An 18,896-nucleotide genomic window follows, 5' to 3' on the forward strand; every position below is an offset into this window, starting at 1 on the left:
TGTTCTTTCCATTACAAGAAAACTGTCTCCTGTTGAGAAGGAAGACTGTTGTGTTTGGAACTACAAGCCATGCATGGCACAGCATCTCACTCTTATCATTAATGTACTTCAGTTTGCAGTTGGGCACAAAAGCTCTTTACCTCAACAACATTACTTTTCAGGAGAAACTGTCAATCATACCAAATTAAACTTGAAGGAGTGTGTGTGTCTCATCCATCTGTGTCTGCATAACAATGTTCATTAGTGAATTGAAGAGGCCATTAAACTGTGCTGTGGATTTCAAACCTCTGTATATTAGGAGCTAAGGAAAGAGTCATATTAGTGGATAAGTCATTCTGAGCAGGGCATACGCTGATCCCAGTAGATATGCCTAATATGAGAGTTAGAAATGAGGATAATTTTCAGTATTTTTATAGATGGAATACTCTGAATGTGCAGAAGATTTTATGTTGACCTGTCAGACAATGACTGCTTTTATTATTATCTGTGGCTGAGCAATCCTAATGCCCAGTGCGAAGAAACTACAGATTTTTCTTCATTTGCAAGTACTTCTAGCCTTAGTGACCCACTTGGGGGGTAATCAACATCCCTAAATCATTCTTGACAGTGGATATGGCAGAGAGAAGTCGTAATGGGCATGTTGTCATGAATGGGGTAGAATAGAAGCTTGTGGGCACAATGAGACTATTGATGTGCAGGGTCTCTATGCACGTGGTTCAACATCCCAATTTTATGTATGAGGAAATTGAAACCTAAAGATATGCTTTGGCTAAGTTTGCATATGTAGTAGAAATTATTTATCTTGTCATAGAACAAGGAGTCCAACTTACTAACTGGATACTATAGGACCACAAAAGACCATTGGAAGGATAGAAAATTCAGTAGGATGGTTCTATAGTCTACTTATTCAGACAGAGAAAAGAACAGAAGCTTATTTGTGCTGGTGTGTAATAGATTTGCTATTTCACTGTGTCAACTGATGATGACTCTGAATGAGTAGGTTTGTTGAATAGCACTAGTATTATGATCATACTTTGGTGTCCATGGATCTTAACTAATAAGGCAATCTGATCCAGGCAACTAATAAGACAATCTAATACAAAATATGTGGACATTCCACTTAAAAGCAGAATTTACTGTATATAGCCCCATCCAACATAAGGGAAGTTAGATAATTGAATCCAGCCCAGTAGGACCAAGGTTGAGTTACAAGATGCCAAGATAACTCCTTATTAGTCTTTTCATAAACACACACACACACGTATGTATATGTGTGTGTATATATATATATGTGTGTGTGTGTGTGTGTGTGTGTGTGTGTGTATATATATATATATATATATATATATATATACACACGTGTTTGTGTGTGTATGTGTGCATAAAACTTGAAAACAATATTATGGAAAGGTCCCTGTTAGTCTTTGACCATTTTGGCATATCCTTTCCCTCCCATGTTCCTTCTAACAACAATAATCACACCCTTTAAACATAAAACAATTTAAGGCCAGAATAACTGCAGACCATGAAAAGAAGAGAATGAGTGACTTAGACTTTCATCTTGCTCTGATGGTAAACTTGGACCCTTGAGGATCAGTCCCTGCCAAGCTAATAGAAGATTTAAGGTTCCCAGCTAAGCACCATTAGCCATCAGAAGACATGCCCTGATGCTAGGCCCAGACATTGAGGGTTTCTAAGGGCTGAGGTCTATGACAATACTAATGCAGTGGAGACAAGAAAGAGCAGGGTAACATGCCACTCTCATTCAAGAGCATCATATGAGAAGTTTTATGAGACCAAATTATCATCCCCTCAACACTTACTGATCCCTTGTATAGTATGTTTTTCCTGAATCTATGCTGAACACCACAGCCTTAGACCCTCCATTTTGTACCTGCAATCTTGTCCCCCTGGACTTGGTTACTTGGTGAGTTCTGATATGACTTAGTATGGCTTCTTGGGTATTACCATCTATCGAGTCTATACCTTCTTTTCCCAGGAGGCCTCTTTTGTTCTGACTCTGCTAGCTGCTTTTTAATTGCCCCTCATCTCTTCTGCAGGGGGTAGGATTTCAATAATGCAATTGCAGCCAACTTTACTGAGCATTAATACAAGAACTCAGAATCTTGATACCTATAGCATCTGGAAGGCTGCAAAGTCCTGCCATAGGACCATAGATTTAGAATTATCATGGACCTTAGAAGGCATCTAATCCAACACCCCCATTGTATAGTTGAGGAAAAGCAAAAAAGGAGGACATCTAGTAATGCAGGCAAGTAAATGGAAAATTTGGCATCCAAAATCAGATCCTCAAATTCCAAATCCAAGTTGTTGGGTTTTTTTCATTTTTCCAAATTGCCTCTTCTGGGGGGCATTGGGGTAACCATATATTCTCATATTGGCTTTCTTTGTGTCCAGAAAAGTAAATTCTTTATAATGGATGGATGAATTGTAGGCATAAGAAGACTGAAGCATATAACTAATCATAATTGTGCAAAAAAGGTATCACCAAAAGACATGAATGAGTAGAGAAAGAATTGGTCTTATCATATGCCAAGAGTGAGGGACAGTAGAGAGACAATTTAAATGCTCCCTTGGTATTCACAAAATATTAAGAGTAAGAGAGCAAAAAAGTCTCCAGAGTGTATTGGATGGATCCTTCATGAAGCATTTATGTAAAGATACAAAAGGAATCACAAAGAATAAAGGACATGGAGGCATTGTGTTTTATACCAGTGGAGGGATCATCCCAATGGATCCATTAAAATATTCAAGTCAGTAAAAGGAAGCCACACACCTATAACAAGAAATAAGAAATCTACCTGCTTAGTCATTTTTAAAGATAATATCTATATGATAGAGAAATGCCTCTAGCAGAGCATTTCTGCTTTTCTGGTGATACCCAGGTTCATTACCAGTTCAAATTCCCAGTGCTATGGAAGTATATTTTAATGTCTAAGCAATTCAGTGAATAAGTCCAATTGGGTTTCAGAAAGTACATACAAGTAAAATATTGTCTCATGTTTTGCTACTAATGCGACGTGAAAAGGTCTTTGGATTCATACAAAATCCCTTGGGTTAGCAATATTATATGACAATCAACTTTAAATGACTTAGCTATTCTCAACAATATAATGATCCAAGACAATTGCAGAGGACTTACGATGAAGAATGCTATCCACCACCAGTGAATGAACTGGGGGAGTATGAATACAAATCATGGCATACTTTTTAAAACTTTAATTTTCTTGGGTTTTTTGGTCTCTGTTTTCTTTTACAATATGACTAATACAGAAATATGTTTTAGATGACTGAACATGTATAACCTATATCAAGCTGCTTGCCTTCTCAATGATATGGGAGGGGAAAGAAGAAGAGAATTTGGAATCAGTTTTTTTTAAAGAGTGTTAAAATAGCTTTTACATGTTATTGAGGGGGAGAAATGATATGTAAATCCCTCAGGTGGTACAATGGATAGAGTGTTGGGCCTGGAGTCAGGAAGACCTGTGTGCAAATCCAACCTCAGACATTTACTAGCTGTGTGGCTGGCAAGTCCCTTAACCCTTTTGCCTCAGTTTCCTCATCTGTAAAATGAGCTGGAGAAGTAAATGGAAAACTATGCCAGTATCGATGCCAAGAAAAATCCCAAAAGAGGTCTCCAAGAGTCAGGCATGAGTGAAAATGACTAAAAAACAACAAAACAAAACAACCTGTATTTCTACAGTGTTTTAAGGAAAAAGACCATTAATGATAAACCTGCCTTTTATTAGGTCCCCATTTTTAAAAGGATCATTTAAATATTTGAAGAGAACTTGTTGATTTAGTACCCAAGTTTTATCGGTTTTTCCTGTCTTTTTTGTAGAAAGTTTCTTTCTTTTTGTTCCTTATCTTTATATTTTTGATGACTAAGAATGAACCTTCCGTGATTACTCCTAATTTTATTTAACATAGACCTGTATGCCTGTGGATTTAGAATTGTTAGGGAAAGAGATGGCCATTGTCACAACAAACAGTTATCACATAAGATGAGCATAATGAAATGAGCTTGCTGGCATGTCACTTGGAGGTTCTCTGAAGAATGGGATTGATTTGCTGTTTGGGTTTGGTGTAATTTCATAATACAAAGATAGTAGTTTTATAAAAACATAACATCTCTAGAACCATTGACACTGGTTTGATGAATCATAGAACATAGAATGCTAAAAATGGAAAGAACCTTAGCAATCAGCTAAGCGTCTCATTTCACAGATGAGGAAACCAAGGTCCCAAGAGGTAATTATGATTGACAGTCACAGGATCATAGAGTTGCCCATTCTCTTACAGGTCATCTGGTACAACTTCCTCTGAAGCATGAAATGCCTCTATTACATCCTTGGCGAGTGATTATCCAGCTTCTCCTCAAACCTTCCAGTGAAGGGCAATTCACTGTTTTCAAGAACACTTCATGTTTGGACAGTTCTAGTTAAGTTATAATAGTTCAAAATCTCTTTGAGGAATTTGCATCAAATTACGAAATGCAGGCATGGCATCACTTAGGAGTGCTTACTATTAGTAAATAAATTTCTTGTGATCCTAAGATGAAGAATTTGCTATATTTATAAATTTTGGCTTTTAGCAAGTAGTCCTTCCCACCCCATCTCCAGCACACCCACACTAAGCAACCACAATCCCCCAAATCCATTTACAACTGTAGGTTCTTGATAACTGTGCTGTTGAATGAATTAAATTTAACATAATTAGATAATTTTTTCCAAATAAATTTTACCAGGCATTATGGATTTGTATTGCAAATAAGAATACTTATATGGGTTTCTGGATTTTGGGGGATGGAGTAATTGCTCTGGAGGCTGCTAGGTGGCTCAGTGGATAGAGTGCTGGGCCTGGAAACAGGAAGCACTAGAGCAGAGGTTTTTTATTCACTTGTATCTGACTCATTCATTCTTCATGACCTGGTATAGGGTTTTCTTGGCAAAGGTATTGGAGTGGTTTGCCACTTCCTTCTCCAGTAGATTAAGGCAAACAGAGGTTAAATAATTTGTCCGGAGTCAGAGAGCTGGTGAGTGTCTGAGCCCAGATTTGAACTTAGATCTTCCTGATTCCAGGCAAACAGAGGTTAAGTGACATGCCCAAAATCACCAGTTTTAAGGTCTGAGGCTGGATTTGAACTCAGGTCTTCCTGACTCCAGGCCCAGCACTCTGTCCACTGAACCCCCTAGTTGTCTTGGATTCAGGAATACCTGATTTCAAATATGGCCTTAGATACTTACTGTGTGAATTTGGGCAAGTCACTTAACCTCTATTTGCCTTAATCTGTTGGAGAAGGAAATGGCAAACCACTCCAGTACCTTTGCCAAGAAAAACTCATAATAAAGTCATGAAGGGTCACTGAATGACCAACCAACAACAATAACTGCTGTAAGTGAAAATGGGTGTTTCAAATACTGTAACACATGTAAGAAAGTCCATGTTGACTAATGGCTAAGGAGTCAGCCTTGGAGTAAGGAAGAGCTAGTTTCAAATCCTCCCTCTGATGCATTTCTTCTTTGTCATCATGGACTAGTCAGTGCTCAGATAGCTGTCTAAGACTCCACATTGCTGAACTGTATTGGTGGAGGGAGACTCCACATTGGGAATTCTGGTGTGCAAATGAAGTCATGGATTTGAATTAAAAAATACCCCTCCAAACAGAACCCAAACATATCGATATTTGTGAAGGGTTATTGAATTGTTGATTATCTCTAATGCATTAAAATCAAATTGTAGAAAGTAATACTCCTTTGCCTCATTACATATCTAAATGACAGTAGATGAGGCAGTGAGAGGAAATGGATTTCCTGAACATAAGAGTTCTGGGAATTGTCCTATTCCACCTACCCTGGCAGGAGAATTGTCAGCCTGTGTTTTCTTTTCAGTAGACTTTTAAAAGGACTGATGAAGTGATACCTCTGGGCTGTGATTATTACATGCATCCAGCTTTTTAGGGGAGGGGGATAGAAAGGCTGGAGGGTTGTGACCATGATGGAGAGAATCATGTTCATTTTTGTAACTCAGGCGATTCTTTTTTATGATGTGGTGAGCTCTGCTCTATTAAACTGTTCAAGCATTTCTTCATTTCGGGGCAGGAACTCTGAGGGTCTTCCCCTCCCAGTTTGATTTTTTTTCAGTTTTTGATTAATAGGGCCATTCCTTGATTAACTTTTTAAAGAGGCCTATTCACTGAATGAGTGTTACCTCACTCAAAGTTAGAACCTGGAAAGACCTTAGTCTGAAAGGGCCAGAGTCTCCTAATGAATCCTGAGCCATTTCCAGTCAGGCAACTGGACCCAGATGCCTCTGGAGGAGAAACTGAGGCTGGTGACCTTGCACAGCCCTCCCTCACTCAAATTAAAGTCAACTGCAAGTTGCATCATCATTTCCCTGATGTCATAGTCCTCTTTGAGAATGAAGGACAAACACAACAACAGCAATCAGACCGATTTGTAACACAGGTTGTGGAGATTATTTTATCACAAAAAGCATCTCATGTTGTTTATATGCACTGCTATTTTTTGTTTTGTTTTGTTTTGTTTTTTTAAAGCACATATACCGATACCAATTCACTTTTGCTTCCTGCTTAGGAGTGATTGGGTGACATCTTACAAGGTGATGGTAAGCAACGACAGTCATACTTGGATCACTGTTAAGAACGGATCAGGAGATATGGTAAGTATCAATTATAGTTGACATGGCTAGAACCATAGAAATTTGGCAAGTGACTATCCAATCTCTACTCAAAACATCCAGTGATGTTAGGGATCATCTCCTGGAGGATCATCTCCTGTAGTTCCTCCTCACTTCCACATTTTATAGATGAAGAAATTGAAATGATGCATGTAGAGGGGAAGCAATACATATATATATATATACATATATATATATAATCTACATATATAAATTAAACAATGACTAGTGAATTTAATCGATTTGTTATCTGCAGCCACATAAGAGACACAGAAGATATGGCTATGCCTACTATACAATATATTTATTGGTGTGATGATTCTCTTATATTTCACTCAGAAATGAAAGCAACAAGGAATTATTATGCACAATTAGGTCCTGGTTCACCATCCTTAGGAATTTTCATTGGTCTTTGAAATTTTCATGCTCATTTCCTCAAGAATGAATCTCACTCTGAGTTATCCACTACTGTGAAGTTTAATTACACAGCAGAGTCGAAAATGTTATTAAAATTGAGTTTTCATAATTATCTTTTCCTTTAGTAGTTTAAAAGTTTCTTTTAGTACCAACTTTTTAATTCAGGCTGATTTCGTGTGTGCATACACCCGTGTGTATGTATGGACGTGTGCATGTTTATATTCTTCCCCTACTTCGGGACTATGGTGGTCTGTCTACTCTAGAAACTTCCCTCTTGACTATATTATTTATTTATTTTGACTAGCAGTGGCTTATTCATGCCTATCTGTAGACAACTGTGATTGGTTGTGTGTACCTTTAGGACAAAACTGATTCCCTCTCCTATCACCCAAGGTACACTTTTACGCTCAGTGTGTATTAGGGATGCTCAATAAATGCTTTTTGACTTGAGTGATTTTGCGTCTACCTAAAGGCCTTGCCCTGATCATATCATTCCATTGCTCTGAAATTGTCATTGTGTCCTGAATTTCTCACCTATATTCTTTGAATTCAAGAGGTCATTTGGCGTAGTGGATAGAGAACTAGCATTGCAACTAGGGAGACCTAAGATTAAGCCTTGTGTTTGGCACCTGGAAAAGTAACTTAACCCATCTGTATCCCAGATACCTCTCTTGGGATAAGTTGAAAAGTGGAAGCCAATCTGCCCTGATGCATCAGGAGTTCCACATATCAAAGATTTATTCATAGGAATGGTCCCCAAAGAACATTTCTTAAATCTCTTTGCAAAGTCCTCACCCCAGTGTTTTATTATGGCATATAGGAAATCCGGACTTTCAGGGGCCATTTGGTCATCTCAACTGATGGTGCTCATGAGAGGTAAGTGGTAGAGTTGCCACTGAGAAGGTTGTTGCAGCATATGTGGCACTTTTGATTGCAGAGTTGGAGAAATAGAGACATTCTACAAAGAACTTTGCAAGATCCTACAAACCAAGTCATTATGTACATTGATTCTTAGTGAATTGAGCTCAAAGGTAGGCATAGGAGAGTATAGTCAGTCAGTCAATATTTATTAAGTGCCTCCTATGTGACAGGCACTGTGCTAAGCACAGGACAGTGAAAAGTATGTTGGTAAGTTATTTCAGGGTTAAGAAATGAATGGAATAAGTCTAAGTAACCATCTAACTTAAAGATTCTTAGTCATTTTTGTGTCATGAACCTTTCAGCTGTCTGCTGAAGCCTATGGAGTCCTTCTTAGAATGTCTTTAAATGCATAAAATAAAATACGTAAAAGTACAAAGGAAACCAATTTTATTGAAATACTTTTATCAGTGTATTTTTTTTAAGTCCAAGGCCTCCAGTCTAAGAACAATGGTGCTGGTTCAACCTTTCATTTCCTGGTGAGGAAACTGAGACTCAGAGAGATAAATGACCTGTTTAATGCCTCCAAGGAAGTCCCTAGTAGAGCTGGAACAGAAACCCAGGCCAAGGCAGTTCCCAATGCACCATACTGTCTCCAATTAAAGTCTAATTCCTGCCTCCCTCCATACCCACCTTTTAACTGGAAGTGAGCTTGCCTTTCTGTGAACTCAATATGCTTTTCTCATAACCTCTCCTAAGTATTTATAATGTTCCAATTTCCTTTATAGATTTTAGTGTTTGTTTTATACCCTAGGCTAATCTTCACACTCCTTTGATCACTATGCCTAGAAGAGTGCCTTCTGTAGACAATTAAAAAATGATTATTGGATGCTGAATGACTTGATCAGTGAAAACTCCTCATGTATAGTTACCAATAAATAATAGGAACTCCTCTATTTGGCATTTAAGCTCTTCCATGACCTGGCTCTCAGCTGCCTCCCTACTCTTATTTCATACGACTCTCCTTCATAATTTCTGTGTTTCAGCTAAACTCAATGGTACCTGTTCCTTGAACTCAGTACTCAGAATCACAGCATGTGGGAGTTAGAACGGACCTCAAGTGGCCACCTAGTCCAATCCCCACATGAAAGCAATCCCAACTCTACTATAGTTGACAAGTGATCAACCAGCTTCTGATTGAAGATTTCCTAGGAAAGGAAAACTATTTCCTCTTGAGGGAACTCATTCCATTTTTGAACAGCTTTGTTTGGTAGGAAATGCTTTCTTACTTCAAGCCTAAATTGTCTTCTTTTCAACTTCACTCCTGATTCAGCTCTCCAATGGAATGAGCTTAATCCCTCTTTTTCAGCACAACTCTTCAAATACTTGAAGACAATTGTCATTTCCCTATCCCCACCCTCACCTCAGTGTTCTACAGACTAAGTATCCACAATCCCTTTAGCCAGTCCCCTTGTGACACATAATCAAATCCCTTCATTTTTCTGGTTGCCCACCTCTCGACCCTTTCCAGCTTATCAATGTCCTTCTTAAATTGTGGTGCCCATAATAGAACACAACACTCCAGAGGAAATCTATATGGTTAAGGTAGAAAACAATGGGACTACCACCTCCTTTTTCTTGGAAGTTATGTTCCTTTTAATTCAGCCCAGGATCATGTGAGCTTTTCAGGCTACCAAATCACCCTGCTGATTCAAATTGAGCTTTAGTCCACTCAGACCCTCAGATTGTTCTCCAAATACCTGCAGTCTATCCATGCCTCTTTGAGTACATGTGAATTTGATTTTTGTTACAAAGTACAAGATTTTTCATTTATCCCTTTTAATTTAATGTGTTAGCTCATTTTGGAAATTATCATCCACTATCTCTCCCCATTTTGTGTCATTTGCAGCTTAGATGAGAAACCATCTTTTGCCTCTATCCAAGTCATTAATAAAAATGTTAAACAGCACAGGGCCAAAGACAGATTCCTATAGTACTTTGCCAGGGACAGTCCACCATTTTGACATTGAACCATTGATGACTATTCTTTGAGTCTGCCCACCCATATTCTGCTTCCATTCTTTAGCACAAGCCATTCCCCAAGCCTGAAACACAGTCATTCCTCATTTCAGAATCCATCTCTCCCTTCAAAGCTCAGCTCAGGTGCCACCTGCTCTGTGAAACCTCCCTTACTCTTACCAAGTATTGACACTCTCCCTTTCCTCAACATTCTTTGTATTATACCCATTTATGTATGTGTTGTATCTTCCTTAGTAGAATGTAAGCTCCTTGAGGGAAAGAAATACTGCCTTTTTGACTTTGTGTCCCATTGCCTTTTTTGTTATTCAGTCACATAAGCCATATCAAACTCTTCATGACCCTATTAGGGGTTTTCTTGGGAAAGATACTCAAGTAGTTTGCCATTGCCTTCTCCAGCTCATTTTACAGATGAAGAAACTGAGGCAAATGGGTTAAGTGACTTGCCCAGGGTCACACAGCTAGTAAGTGTCTGAGGCCTGGTTTGAGCTCGGGAAGATGAGTCTTCCTGACTTCAGGCCTAGCACTTTATATACTGCATGCCACCTAGCTGCTCTATCCCAGTGCCTCCATAGTTCCTTACACAGACAATATAATTGATTAATAATGAAAATGAATGGAATTACCATGACCTGACTGTTTCATATGATACCTAGTAGAAAATTATGGGAAAAAAAACTAATCTCTGTAACTGACAATCTATCTATTCCTCATCAAAACCATGAATTTCTCCATTGTTCTCAAATAGATATTTGAAGGAAATAGTGAAAAAGAAATACCAGTCCTCAATGAGCTTCCAGTTCCAGTGGTGGCCCGTTATATCCGCATAAACCCTCGGTCATGGTTTGATAATGGGAGCATCTGCTTGAGACTGGAAATTCTGGGTTGCCCATTACCTGGTAAGTGACATATTTGCTTAATATCTGATAGTCAATCAACATTTATTAAGTGTCTTCTATGTTCCAGGAACCCACGATGCAAAATACTAAGGATATGAAGAAAGGCGAAATCAGTTCCTGTTCTCCAGAGGCTTACAGTCTAATGAGAGAGACAACGTGCAGACAGCTATGTACAAATAAGTTAGAGATGATGATAGCACTTTACAGTTTACAAAGCATTTTATACGATTATCTCATTTGATTGTCATATCACCTCAGTGAGGAAGGTAGATAAAGTATTTTGATCTGCATTTTATCAGTGAGAATAGTTTGTTCAGAGCCTAAAGAAGACCACATTTCTAAAGCTAGAAGGAACTTCAGAGGCCACTGAGTCCAACCGTTTACCAGATGAGACTAAAGCTCAAGGAAGTTAAATGTCTTGCTCAAGATCATGAAATAAGCATCCAAACAACTTGCTCAACTTGTGGCAGAGTTTGTTCAAGCCCATTTCCAGGGCTCTTCCCAATAGGTCATAACTAGCCAATGCATAAAGAAAAATGCAAATCCCCATCTGATTTGTGAAATTGCCTTTCTTGTTAAGCGTTGGTATAAACCGGTAGCTGTAGTCTGTGTGGGTTTCTCTGCCAACAAAGGCATTGTCAAAGTGTAATATGCGGTACTGTACTAGGAAGAACCAAGGCACAGCTGGCTTCTTAAGCAAAACTGATGGATTACCTGCAGCTGCACATGTGTCAGAGTAGAAAATGCGTGGTGCCATTTCATTCAACAAAGATTTTCTTTGTTAGTTTTGAAGGGCAGAGGTCAGGTGGGTATCTTTTCCAGGGCTGTGCCTTTTTAAGGTGGAAGGTGAGGGGTGGCACCCACGAGAACTGAATAATAAATGTTCCATTGTGAAGTGATGATTGGTCTATGGCTGTTTGAGGAAAAATAGCACCCTCTGCTTAAAGATGACTTTTACCATAGAGAGTCATGTTTCTGTGGCAGCAGCATTTACCATCCTGCAGTGGCTGATTTAGGGCAAGCTAGAAGGAAGGGTTGCTGGCCTCATTAGCCTGGACATAAAACACATATGTATATATTTCCAGAAACCAAGTGCTGCAAATTGGATGAGTATTGTGCAGCCTCAGACTCTCTCTTCTATCCTATGATATTAAATCCTTCAGCCTGACCCCTAGACTAGCTTTTCTGACTAGCTTCTCAAATTATGCTTGATCCTGGTACCAAATTCCTCTTTCAGACCCAGATACTACCTTTTGCCTCTGGCCCTTCAGTACAGCCTTTTGTATCCCTAGCAACCCACTCTGGTTTTGCACAAATATTCTTGTTTCTGAGCCTCCCTAAGTAGGAATCTTTTTTCTTTTGTTTTAAAAATTTTAGAACTTTATTATTTATTTCTTTTTAACATTCTATTTTTTTAAATTTTGAGTTCCCAGTTTTCTACCTCCCTCAAGCTCCCCCCACCCATGCAAAGACAATCAAAATGATAACTATATGTATGAAATAATGCCAAATATTTTCCATATTAGTGATGTGGCCAAAAAACAAGGAAAATGAAGTGAAAATGATACTTCGGTTTGTACTCAGTTTATCAGTTTTCTTTCTGAGAAGGTGGATAGCATTTTTCATCATGAGTCCTTCAGAATTGTCTTGGATCACTATAATGATAAGAGTAGCTAGCTAGGTATTTCACAGTTGATCATCATTATGATATTTCTGTTCCTGTGTATAATGTTCTCCTGGTTCTTCTCACTTCACTTTGCATCAGTTCGTGCAAGTCTTCCCTGCTTTTTCTGAAATTATCTCCATCATCATTTCTTTTTTTCACATTTTAAAGTATTTATTTATTTTTAACATTCTTTCCTTTTTAAATTTTGAGTTCTAGATTTTCTCCCTCCCTCCCTTTCAGCCTTTCTCCATCCACTAAGAAGGCAAACAATATAGTTATCATTTCTTATAGCGTAATAGCATTCTATCACAATTATATAACACAACTTGTTCAGTCATTCCTCAACTGATGTGCATTCCTTCAATTTCCAATTTTTGCCAAGTGGGAATTTTCTTGTTCATGACTTTCTTTGCTTCTGTCACTGAGAAGTTTTAGCTTGGATCACGAATGACCCTCACCGACAGCCCATGGAGGGTTCACCCACCCTACTGAGGAGTAGAGCCAGGAGGAACAGTAGAGTCAATCCGGGATTTATTTAACCAATCATTTTATTTTAAATAGTTGAAATTTAGATTTTGGTTGGCTGTCATATGTAACAAATCCATTCTGAACATCCCTTTGGTATCCTACCTGCTTGTACTCTAAACTATGGTCCTACTCAGCCACCAATCTTTCCCCTTAGCAAGGAGATTAAGCTGTTCTGGCCAAGGTCTTTCTGGTACTCTCTTAGTATTCTTGTTATTGTTTTGCATCAGACAAACTTTTCTAAGAAATGATATTTGTTAACAACTTCATTCTCATCATTTCAAGTTCTAGGCTCTGGTTCTTTAAAACACAATAAATGGGAACTGCTATAATTGTACAGAGCAAGCTGTCATTTCTCTCCTTTTTCTTGTCTAGTGTTTACTTTGATCTTTCCTCTTGATGAGCTGATGATCTAATTGTAGACAATGAACGGATGCTGAAAGGATCTAAACACACTTCTGGTATATTTAGAGATTTGTTGGTTTCATTTTTTAAATGCTGCCCTTTGATCTTTCCCAAATTCAGCCTCCTTTGACTCTCTTTTTGAAGGGAACTATTCCTCTTTTAGATTATTGTGAGATCAAATTAGTTTTGCTAGTTTTCCTATCTCATTGCTGACTCCTATTGAGTGTGTTGTCCCCCTAGATCTTTCTTTGAATAAACTGATATCACACCATAATTAAATAAGATTCCTGAGTAGTCTATAAAGTCTTTGACTTTGTTAATTCTGTAATCCCTGAACTTCATTTTCCAGCATTGTTTTCATCATTTCATAATTTGGAGAAGTCCATCAAATTCTTCATAGAATATCTTTCTATGTGCTCCATTAGAGATGTAGGCACCTAAACTCCAAATATCTTTAAAGTGGCTACTTTGATTAAGCTCCTGTGAACTCAGCAAGGTGAGGTGACCAGATGCCTCATGAAATATTTCTCTTGACCATTGAGTTAATGATGAAATCAATTTCCCCAACTTTATTCATTTCTCTGAGGAGAGCCTTATGAAGGAGGAGGAGGGAACCTATTATAGAGACGTGTCATATATATTCTTTCTATCTGTCACTTATAAATTTTCCTGAGCTGGATTTCAGACTGCTATAGAAGCTTAAATTTGGATTGAATCTCTCCCATCCAAATTCAATTACAGCCAAATCCTGTCAAATTCAAAAGTGCAAATCTTTATGAAAATACAGTGAGTGAAGTTATTGCTCCTACAATTTGAGAGTAAAGTGAATTCATTCTAATGTCTTCTGTATCCCAGGCCATGTTTTGGGCACTGGGGCTATAAAGGCAACAAAGGAAAAAGAGTATCTATCTGTCCTCAGGGAGCATACAATCCATCAGGATATATATGTATATTTTGCATAAATTATAAATAAAATATATATGTGTGTGTATATACACACACACACACACACAAATTCTAACCTTTGTAAGGTAATTTGGTGGTGACTGGCAACTTGGATTGATGAGAGAAAAGGGTATGTGTGTTGATTTATAGCCAAGTTAATTCTTGTTGGAGGGAAGAAGAATAGTTGGGAACACAGGAAAGTATTTTTTTTCTGGAGTCTGAGCTATACCTATCTTTCTGCCTTCCTAGAGTTTCATGTTACTTATTCTAATCATTGGCCTTTCCTGATTTTCATTGACAAGTTCTGTTTTCTCAAATCAGAAAACATGTTATGACATTTGGAGGCCTCCTTTTTCCTCCCAGGTAATTGACTTTTGTGGCAGACATGAAAGATAAGAAGGAAAAGCCAGAGAGAGGAGAAGAGACAAGGTACGGTTGAATAAGAACAGGAAAGCAAAAACAGCACCGGACACTTCTTCCCAGAAATTTACTCTTTACAGGGAGTACTTGGGGTTAAGAAGTACTGCCGAGAGTAAGGGGTATAGACATACCAAAATGGCTATAATTAGTAGTAGAAACAACAAGACCAGACAAGATAGAAATTCAGAATATAGGAACTTGGGAATGTCACTGTGCTAGAAACCCTTATCTCTGGGATGGGCCAGGAGGCATCTGTGAGAGAATCTTGTTTTTTAATGAGGGGACACCCTGAGAGAAGTTGGAGAATTTCCATTTTGGAGAATATAATGTTTTTCCCATCATCCTCTAGGTAAGCCATCAGAGAGTAAAGGGCTCCCTCAGGATCAAAATGGCTCAAGGTGTTGGAGCAATAAAGAAAGAGTGGGATTTCGAGTCACCAAAGACACTTATCAAGCACCTACTATATTTAAAACACTGTGCTGGGTGCTACGGATACAGAGATACTTGTTCAACTGGACTCCAGAGAACAGAACTAGGAACAATATGGATGGAAGTTTCAGAGAAAGTATGGCTCATTGTAAGGCTATTTTTTGCGTTGTGTTGCATTGTTTTGTTTTGTTTTGTTTTACCCCTAGAAGCCTTCCAGGGAAAGCTGGAAGATCATTTTTTGGGGGGTTTATAGAGGGAATTCCTATTCAGGTATAGGTTGGATTAACTGGCCTCTGGGATCCCTTCCAATTCTGAGATTCTATCTTTCCTTTCAGGTCTTATTTTTTCTATACCTTCTGGTTTCATTCATAACTAATGTTAATATGGATATGAACATATGATTCTGTTAATTAATTTGGGTGTCACTGGACAGAAGTCATCTTTTGAGAGTGTCAGTGGAACTTCTAGAATTCTTCACAGTGATCTGGTCTTATCAGAAACAATCAAGGAAACACCACATTTCACTTTGCCGTATCTCTGCCTAATGTCCTGTCTGCGAAAGTGGAAATGGCATTGAAGAAGGTGAACTTGAGGAGAGATATTGGACCAGACCAAGCACATACAGAAGGAATCTTAATTGGAGAGCATTCAATTTTCAAAGCATTTATAGACTGAACCCTAAGAGACTTCTAAGAGGGAAAGCATCCAAAGAATGGAGAGGAGTATTATTGATACTTTTCCTGGTAAACCTAAAGAAAAGAAGATACACTGACAAAGCTTTCCTTTTCTTCACTTATAAAATCTTTATGAAAGTGATCTAAGCATGCATCAAGGGCATGCTTGATGAAGGCTTTCCGGGAAGTATTTTTTGCTTTGCACTGGAGCCCATCTCTTTATAGTTACAAAAGATAATGCAGTATAGAGAATGTAGACTCCCACTATATTAATTGTGTGTTGTTTATAAGAATATTTGTGACTCAGTAATCAAATTCAAACTCAAAGGCCCTCCTCTGACACTGTCTTGAAGACCCTCCTCTCCTATCCTATCTTTTACATTTATATCAGAATCACAAATAAGACCCCATAGCAGATGAAACTACAAATGTCATTTTTTCAATAATATATTGAATATAGGCATCATAGAGGTGTTAATCAGGGACATACATTTTCATCAAAGGAACACATTGGCCTCTGGCATGGGATAAATTCTGTATAAACTCTAAGTGAGAGGCAGCATGGCATAGTAGAGAGTGAGCAGACCCCTTCTTTGACACATATCAGTGGCATGATCCAGGGCAAGTCACTTAACCTCTCAGAAGCCCTGGCAACTTTCAAAGACTGTAAGTAGAACAAGTGCCAATCTATATCAGGAGAGTGGAATTGCCCTTATCAGGAGTTCCCTATACCAAAAAATCACTGATCTGATTCCTTCCCTTCTCTGAACCCCTTAAAAGTACAAATGAATGAAGTATATCTTACTAATGGTAAAGCTTTCAAAATGTTCTTGTTGGAAAATCACAATAAAATAATTGCCATTTTCTCCAGAATACCACAGACTTCTCAGTGAAATGCAAAGAAATACAAGAAAAAAATTGGACCCACCATCTTACTGGGGAAAATAAAACAAAGCAAACAACTAGATGAAAAATAAGTCTTGTTGAGATTATAACATGCCTATCAAATTAGACCATGAATATATTGAATGACCACTGCCAATTGTAATGGTAAGAAGGGTGAGACTTTTTTTTCTATTTCTTTTTTTATTTTTAGTTTACAACACACAGTTCTACATAATTTTGAGTTCCAGATTTTCTTCTCTCCCTCCCTCCCCAAGACGGCATGGAATCCCATATAACTTCCACGTATAACTTCACATTGAATTAATTTACACACTAGTCAAGTTGTGGAGAAGAATTACAACCAATGGAATGAATAATGAGAAAGAAGAAACAGAACCAAAATAAACCCCAAAAACAAAAACAAAAGAGAGAAAAAAAGGGGGAGGAAAGGCGAGCATAGACTGTGCCTCAATCTGCATTCATACTTCATAGTTCTTTCTCTGGATGTAGATAGCATTCTCCATCATGAGTCCTTTGGAGTTGTCTTTGCACATTGTGTTGCTGAGAAGAGCAAAATCTGTCAGGGTTAGTCCTCACAGAATCCATATATCTGTGGTTGTGTATAATGTTCTCCTGGCCCTGCTCTGCTCACTCAGCATTATGTCGTGTAGGTTTTTCCAGGTTGTTATGAAGTCCGTATATCCCCATTTCTTATAGCACAATAGTATTCCATTACCTTCATATACCATAGCTTGTTCAGCCATTCCCCAATTGATGGGCATCCCTTTGATTTCCAATTCTTAGCTACCACAAAAAGAGCTGATATAAATATTTTTGTACATATGGGTCCTTTTCCCACTTGTGTGAACTCTTTGGGATATAACCCTAGAAGTGGTATTGCTGGGTGAAAGGGTATGAACATTTTTGTAGCCCTTTGGGCATAGTTCCAAATTGCTCTCCAAAATGGCTGGATCAGTTCACAGCTCCACCAGCAATGTAACAATGTTCCAATTTTCCCACGTCCTCTCCAGCATTTATCATTTTCCTGTTTTGTTATTTTAGCCAATCTGACAGGAGAGATGTGGTATCTAAGAGTTGTTTTGATTTGCATTTCTCTAATAAATAGTGATTTCGAGCAATTTTTTCATATGCTTACAGATATCTTTAATTTCTTCCTCTGAAAACTGTCTGTTCATATACTTTGACCATTTCTCAATTTGGGAATGACTTGTATTCCTATATATTTGGTTCAGTTCCCTGTATATTTTGGAAATGAGACCTTTATCAGAGACAATAGTTGTAAAGATTTTCTCCCAATTTTCTGCTTCCCTCCTAATCTTTGTTGCGTTGGCTTCTTTTGTACAAAGACATTTCAATTTAACATAATCAAAATTATCCATTTTGCATTTTGTAATGCTCTCTATCTCTTGTTGGGTCATGAATTCTTTTCTTTTCCATAAATCTGATAGGTAAACTATTCCTTGCTCTCCCAAATTGCTTATAGTTTCAGCCTTTATTCCTAAATCATGAACCCATTTTGAATTTATTTTGGTATATGGTATAAGATATTGGTCTATGCCCAGTTTCTGCCCTACCATTTTCCAATTTTCCCAGCAGTTTTTGTGAACTATTGAATTCTTAGCCCAGAAGCTGGCCTCTTTGGGTTTATCAAAAAGTAGATTGCTATAGTCGTTGACTTCTCCATCTTGTGTACCTATCCTATTCCACTGATCCACAACTCTGTTTCTTAGCCAGTACCAGGTAGTTTTGATGACTGCTACTCTATAGTACAATTTAATATCTGGTATGGCTAGGTCACCTTCTCTAGCATTTCTTTTCATTAATACCCTAGATATTCTAGACCTCTTGTTCTTCCAGATGAATTTTATTATTATTTTATCCAGCTCTGTAAAATAATTTTTTGGTAGGTCAATTGGTATGGCACTGAACAGATACATTAATTTAGGTAAAATTGTCATTTTTATCATATTAGCTATGCCTAACCATGAGCAACTG

The 18,896-nt window shown here is 38.0% G+C and overlaps 1 protein-coding gene across 1 annotated transcript in view; it reads left to right on the plus strand.

Moving 5' to 3' along the window:
- The window catches only part of CPXM2 (carboxypeptidase X, M14 family member 2), a 239,253-nt gene that overhangs the window by 151,100 nt on the left and 69,257 nt on the right, over positions 1-18,896 (plus strand). Inside the window, exons 5-6 of the mRNA XM_036736106.1 lie at positions 6,618-6,702; positions 10,781-10,931. Coding sequence (XP_036592001.1) covers positions 6,618-6,702; positions 10,781-10,931 — 236 coding nt within the window. The remainder of the gene's footprint in view (positions 1-6,617; positions 6,703-10,780; positions 10,932-18,896) is intronic.

Source organism: Trichosurus vulpecula, chromosome 8, assembly GCF_011100635.1.
Source record: "Trichosurus vulpecula isolate mTriVul1 chromosome 8, mTriVul1.pri, whole genome shotgun sequence".
In the NCBI taxonomy this organism is placed as follows: Eukaryota; Metazoa; Chordata; class Mammalia; order Diprotodontia; family Phalangeridae; genus Trichosurus; species Trichosurus vulpecula.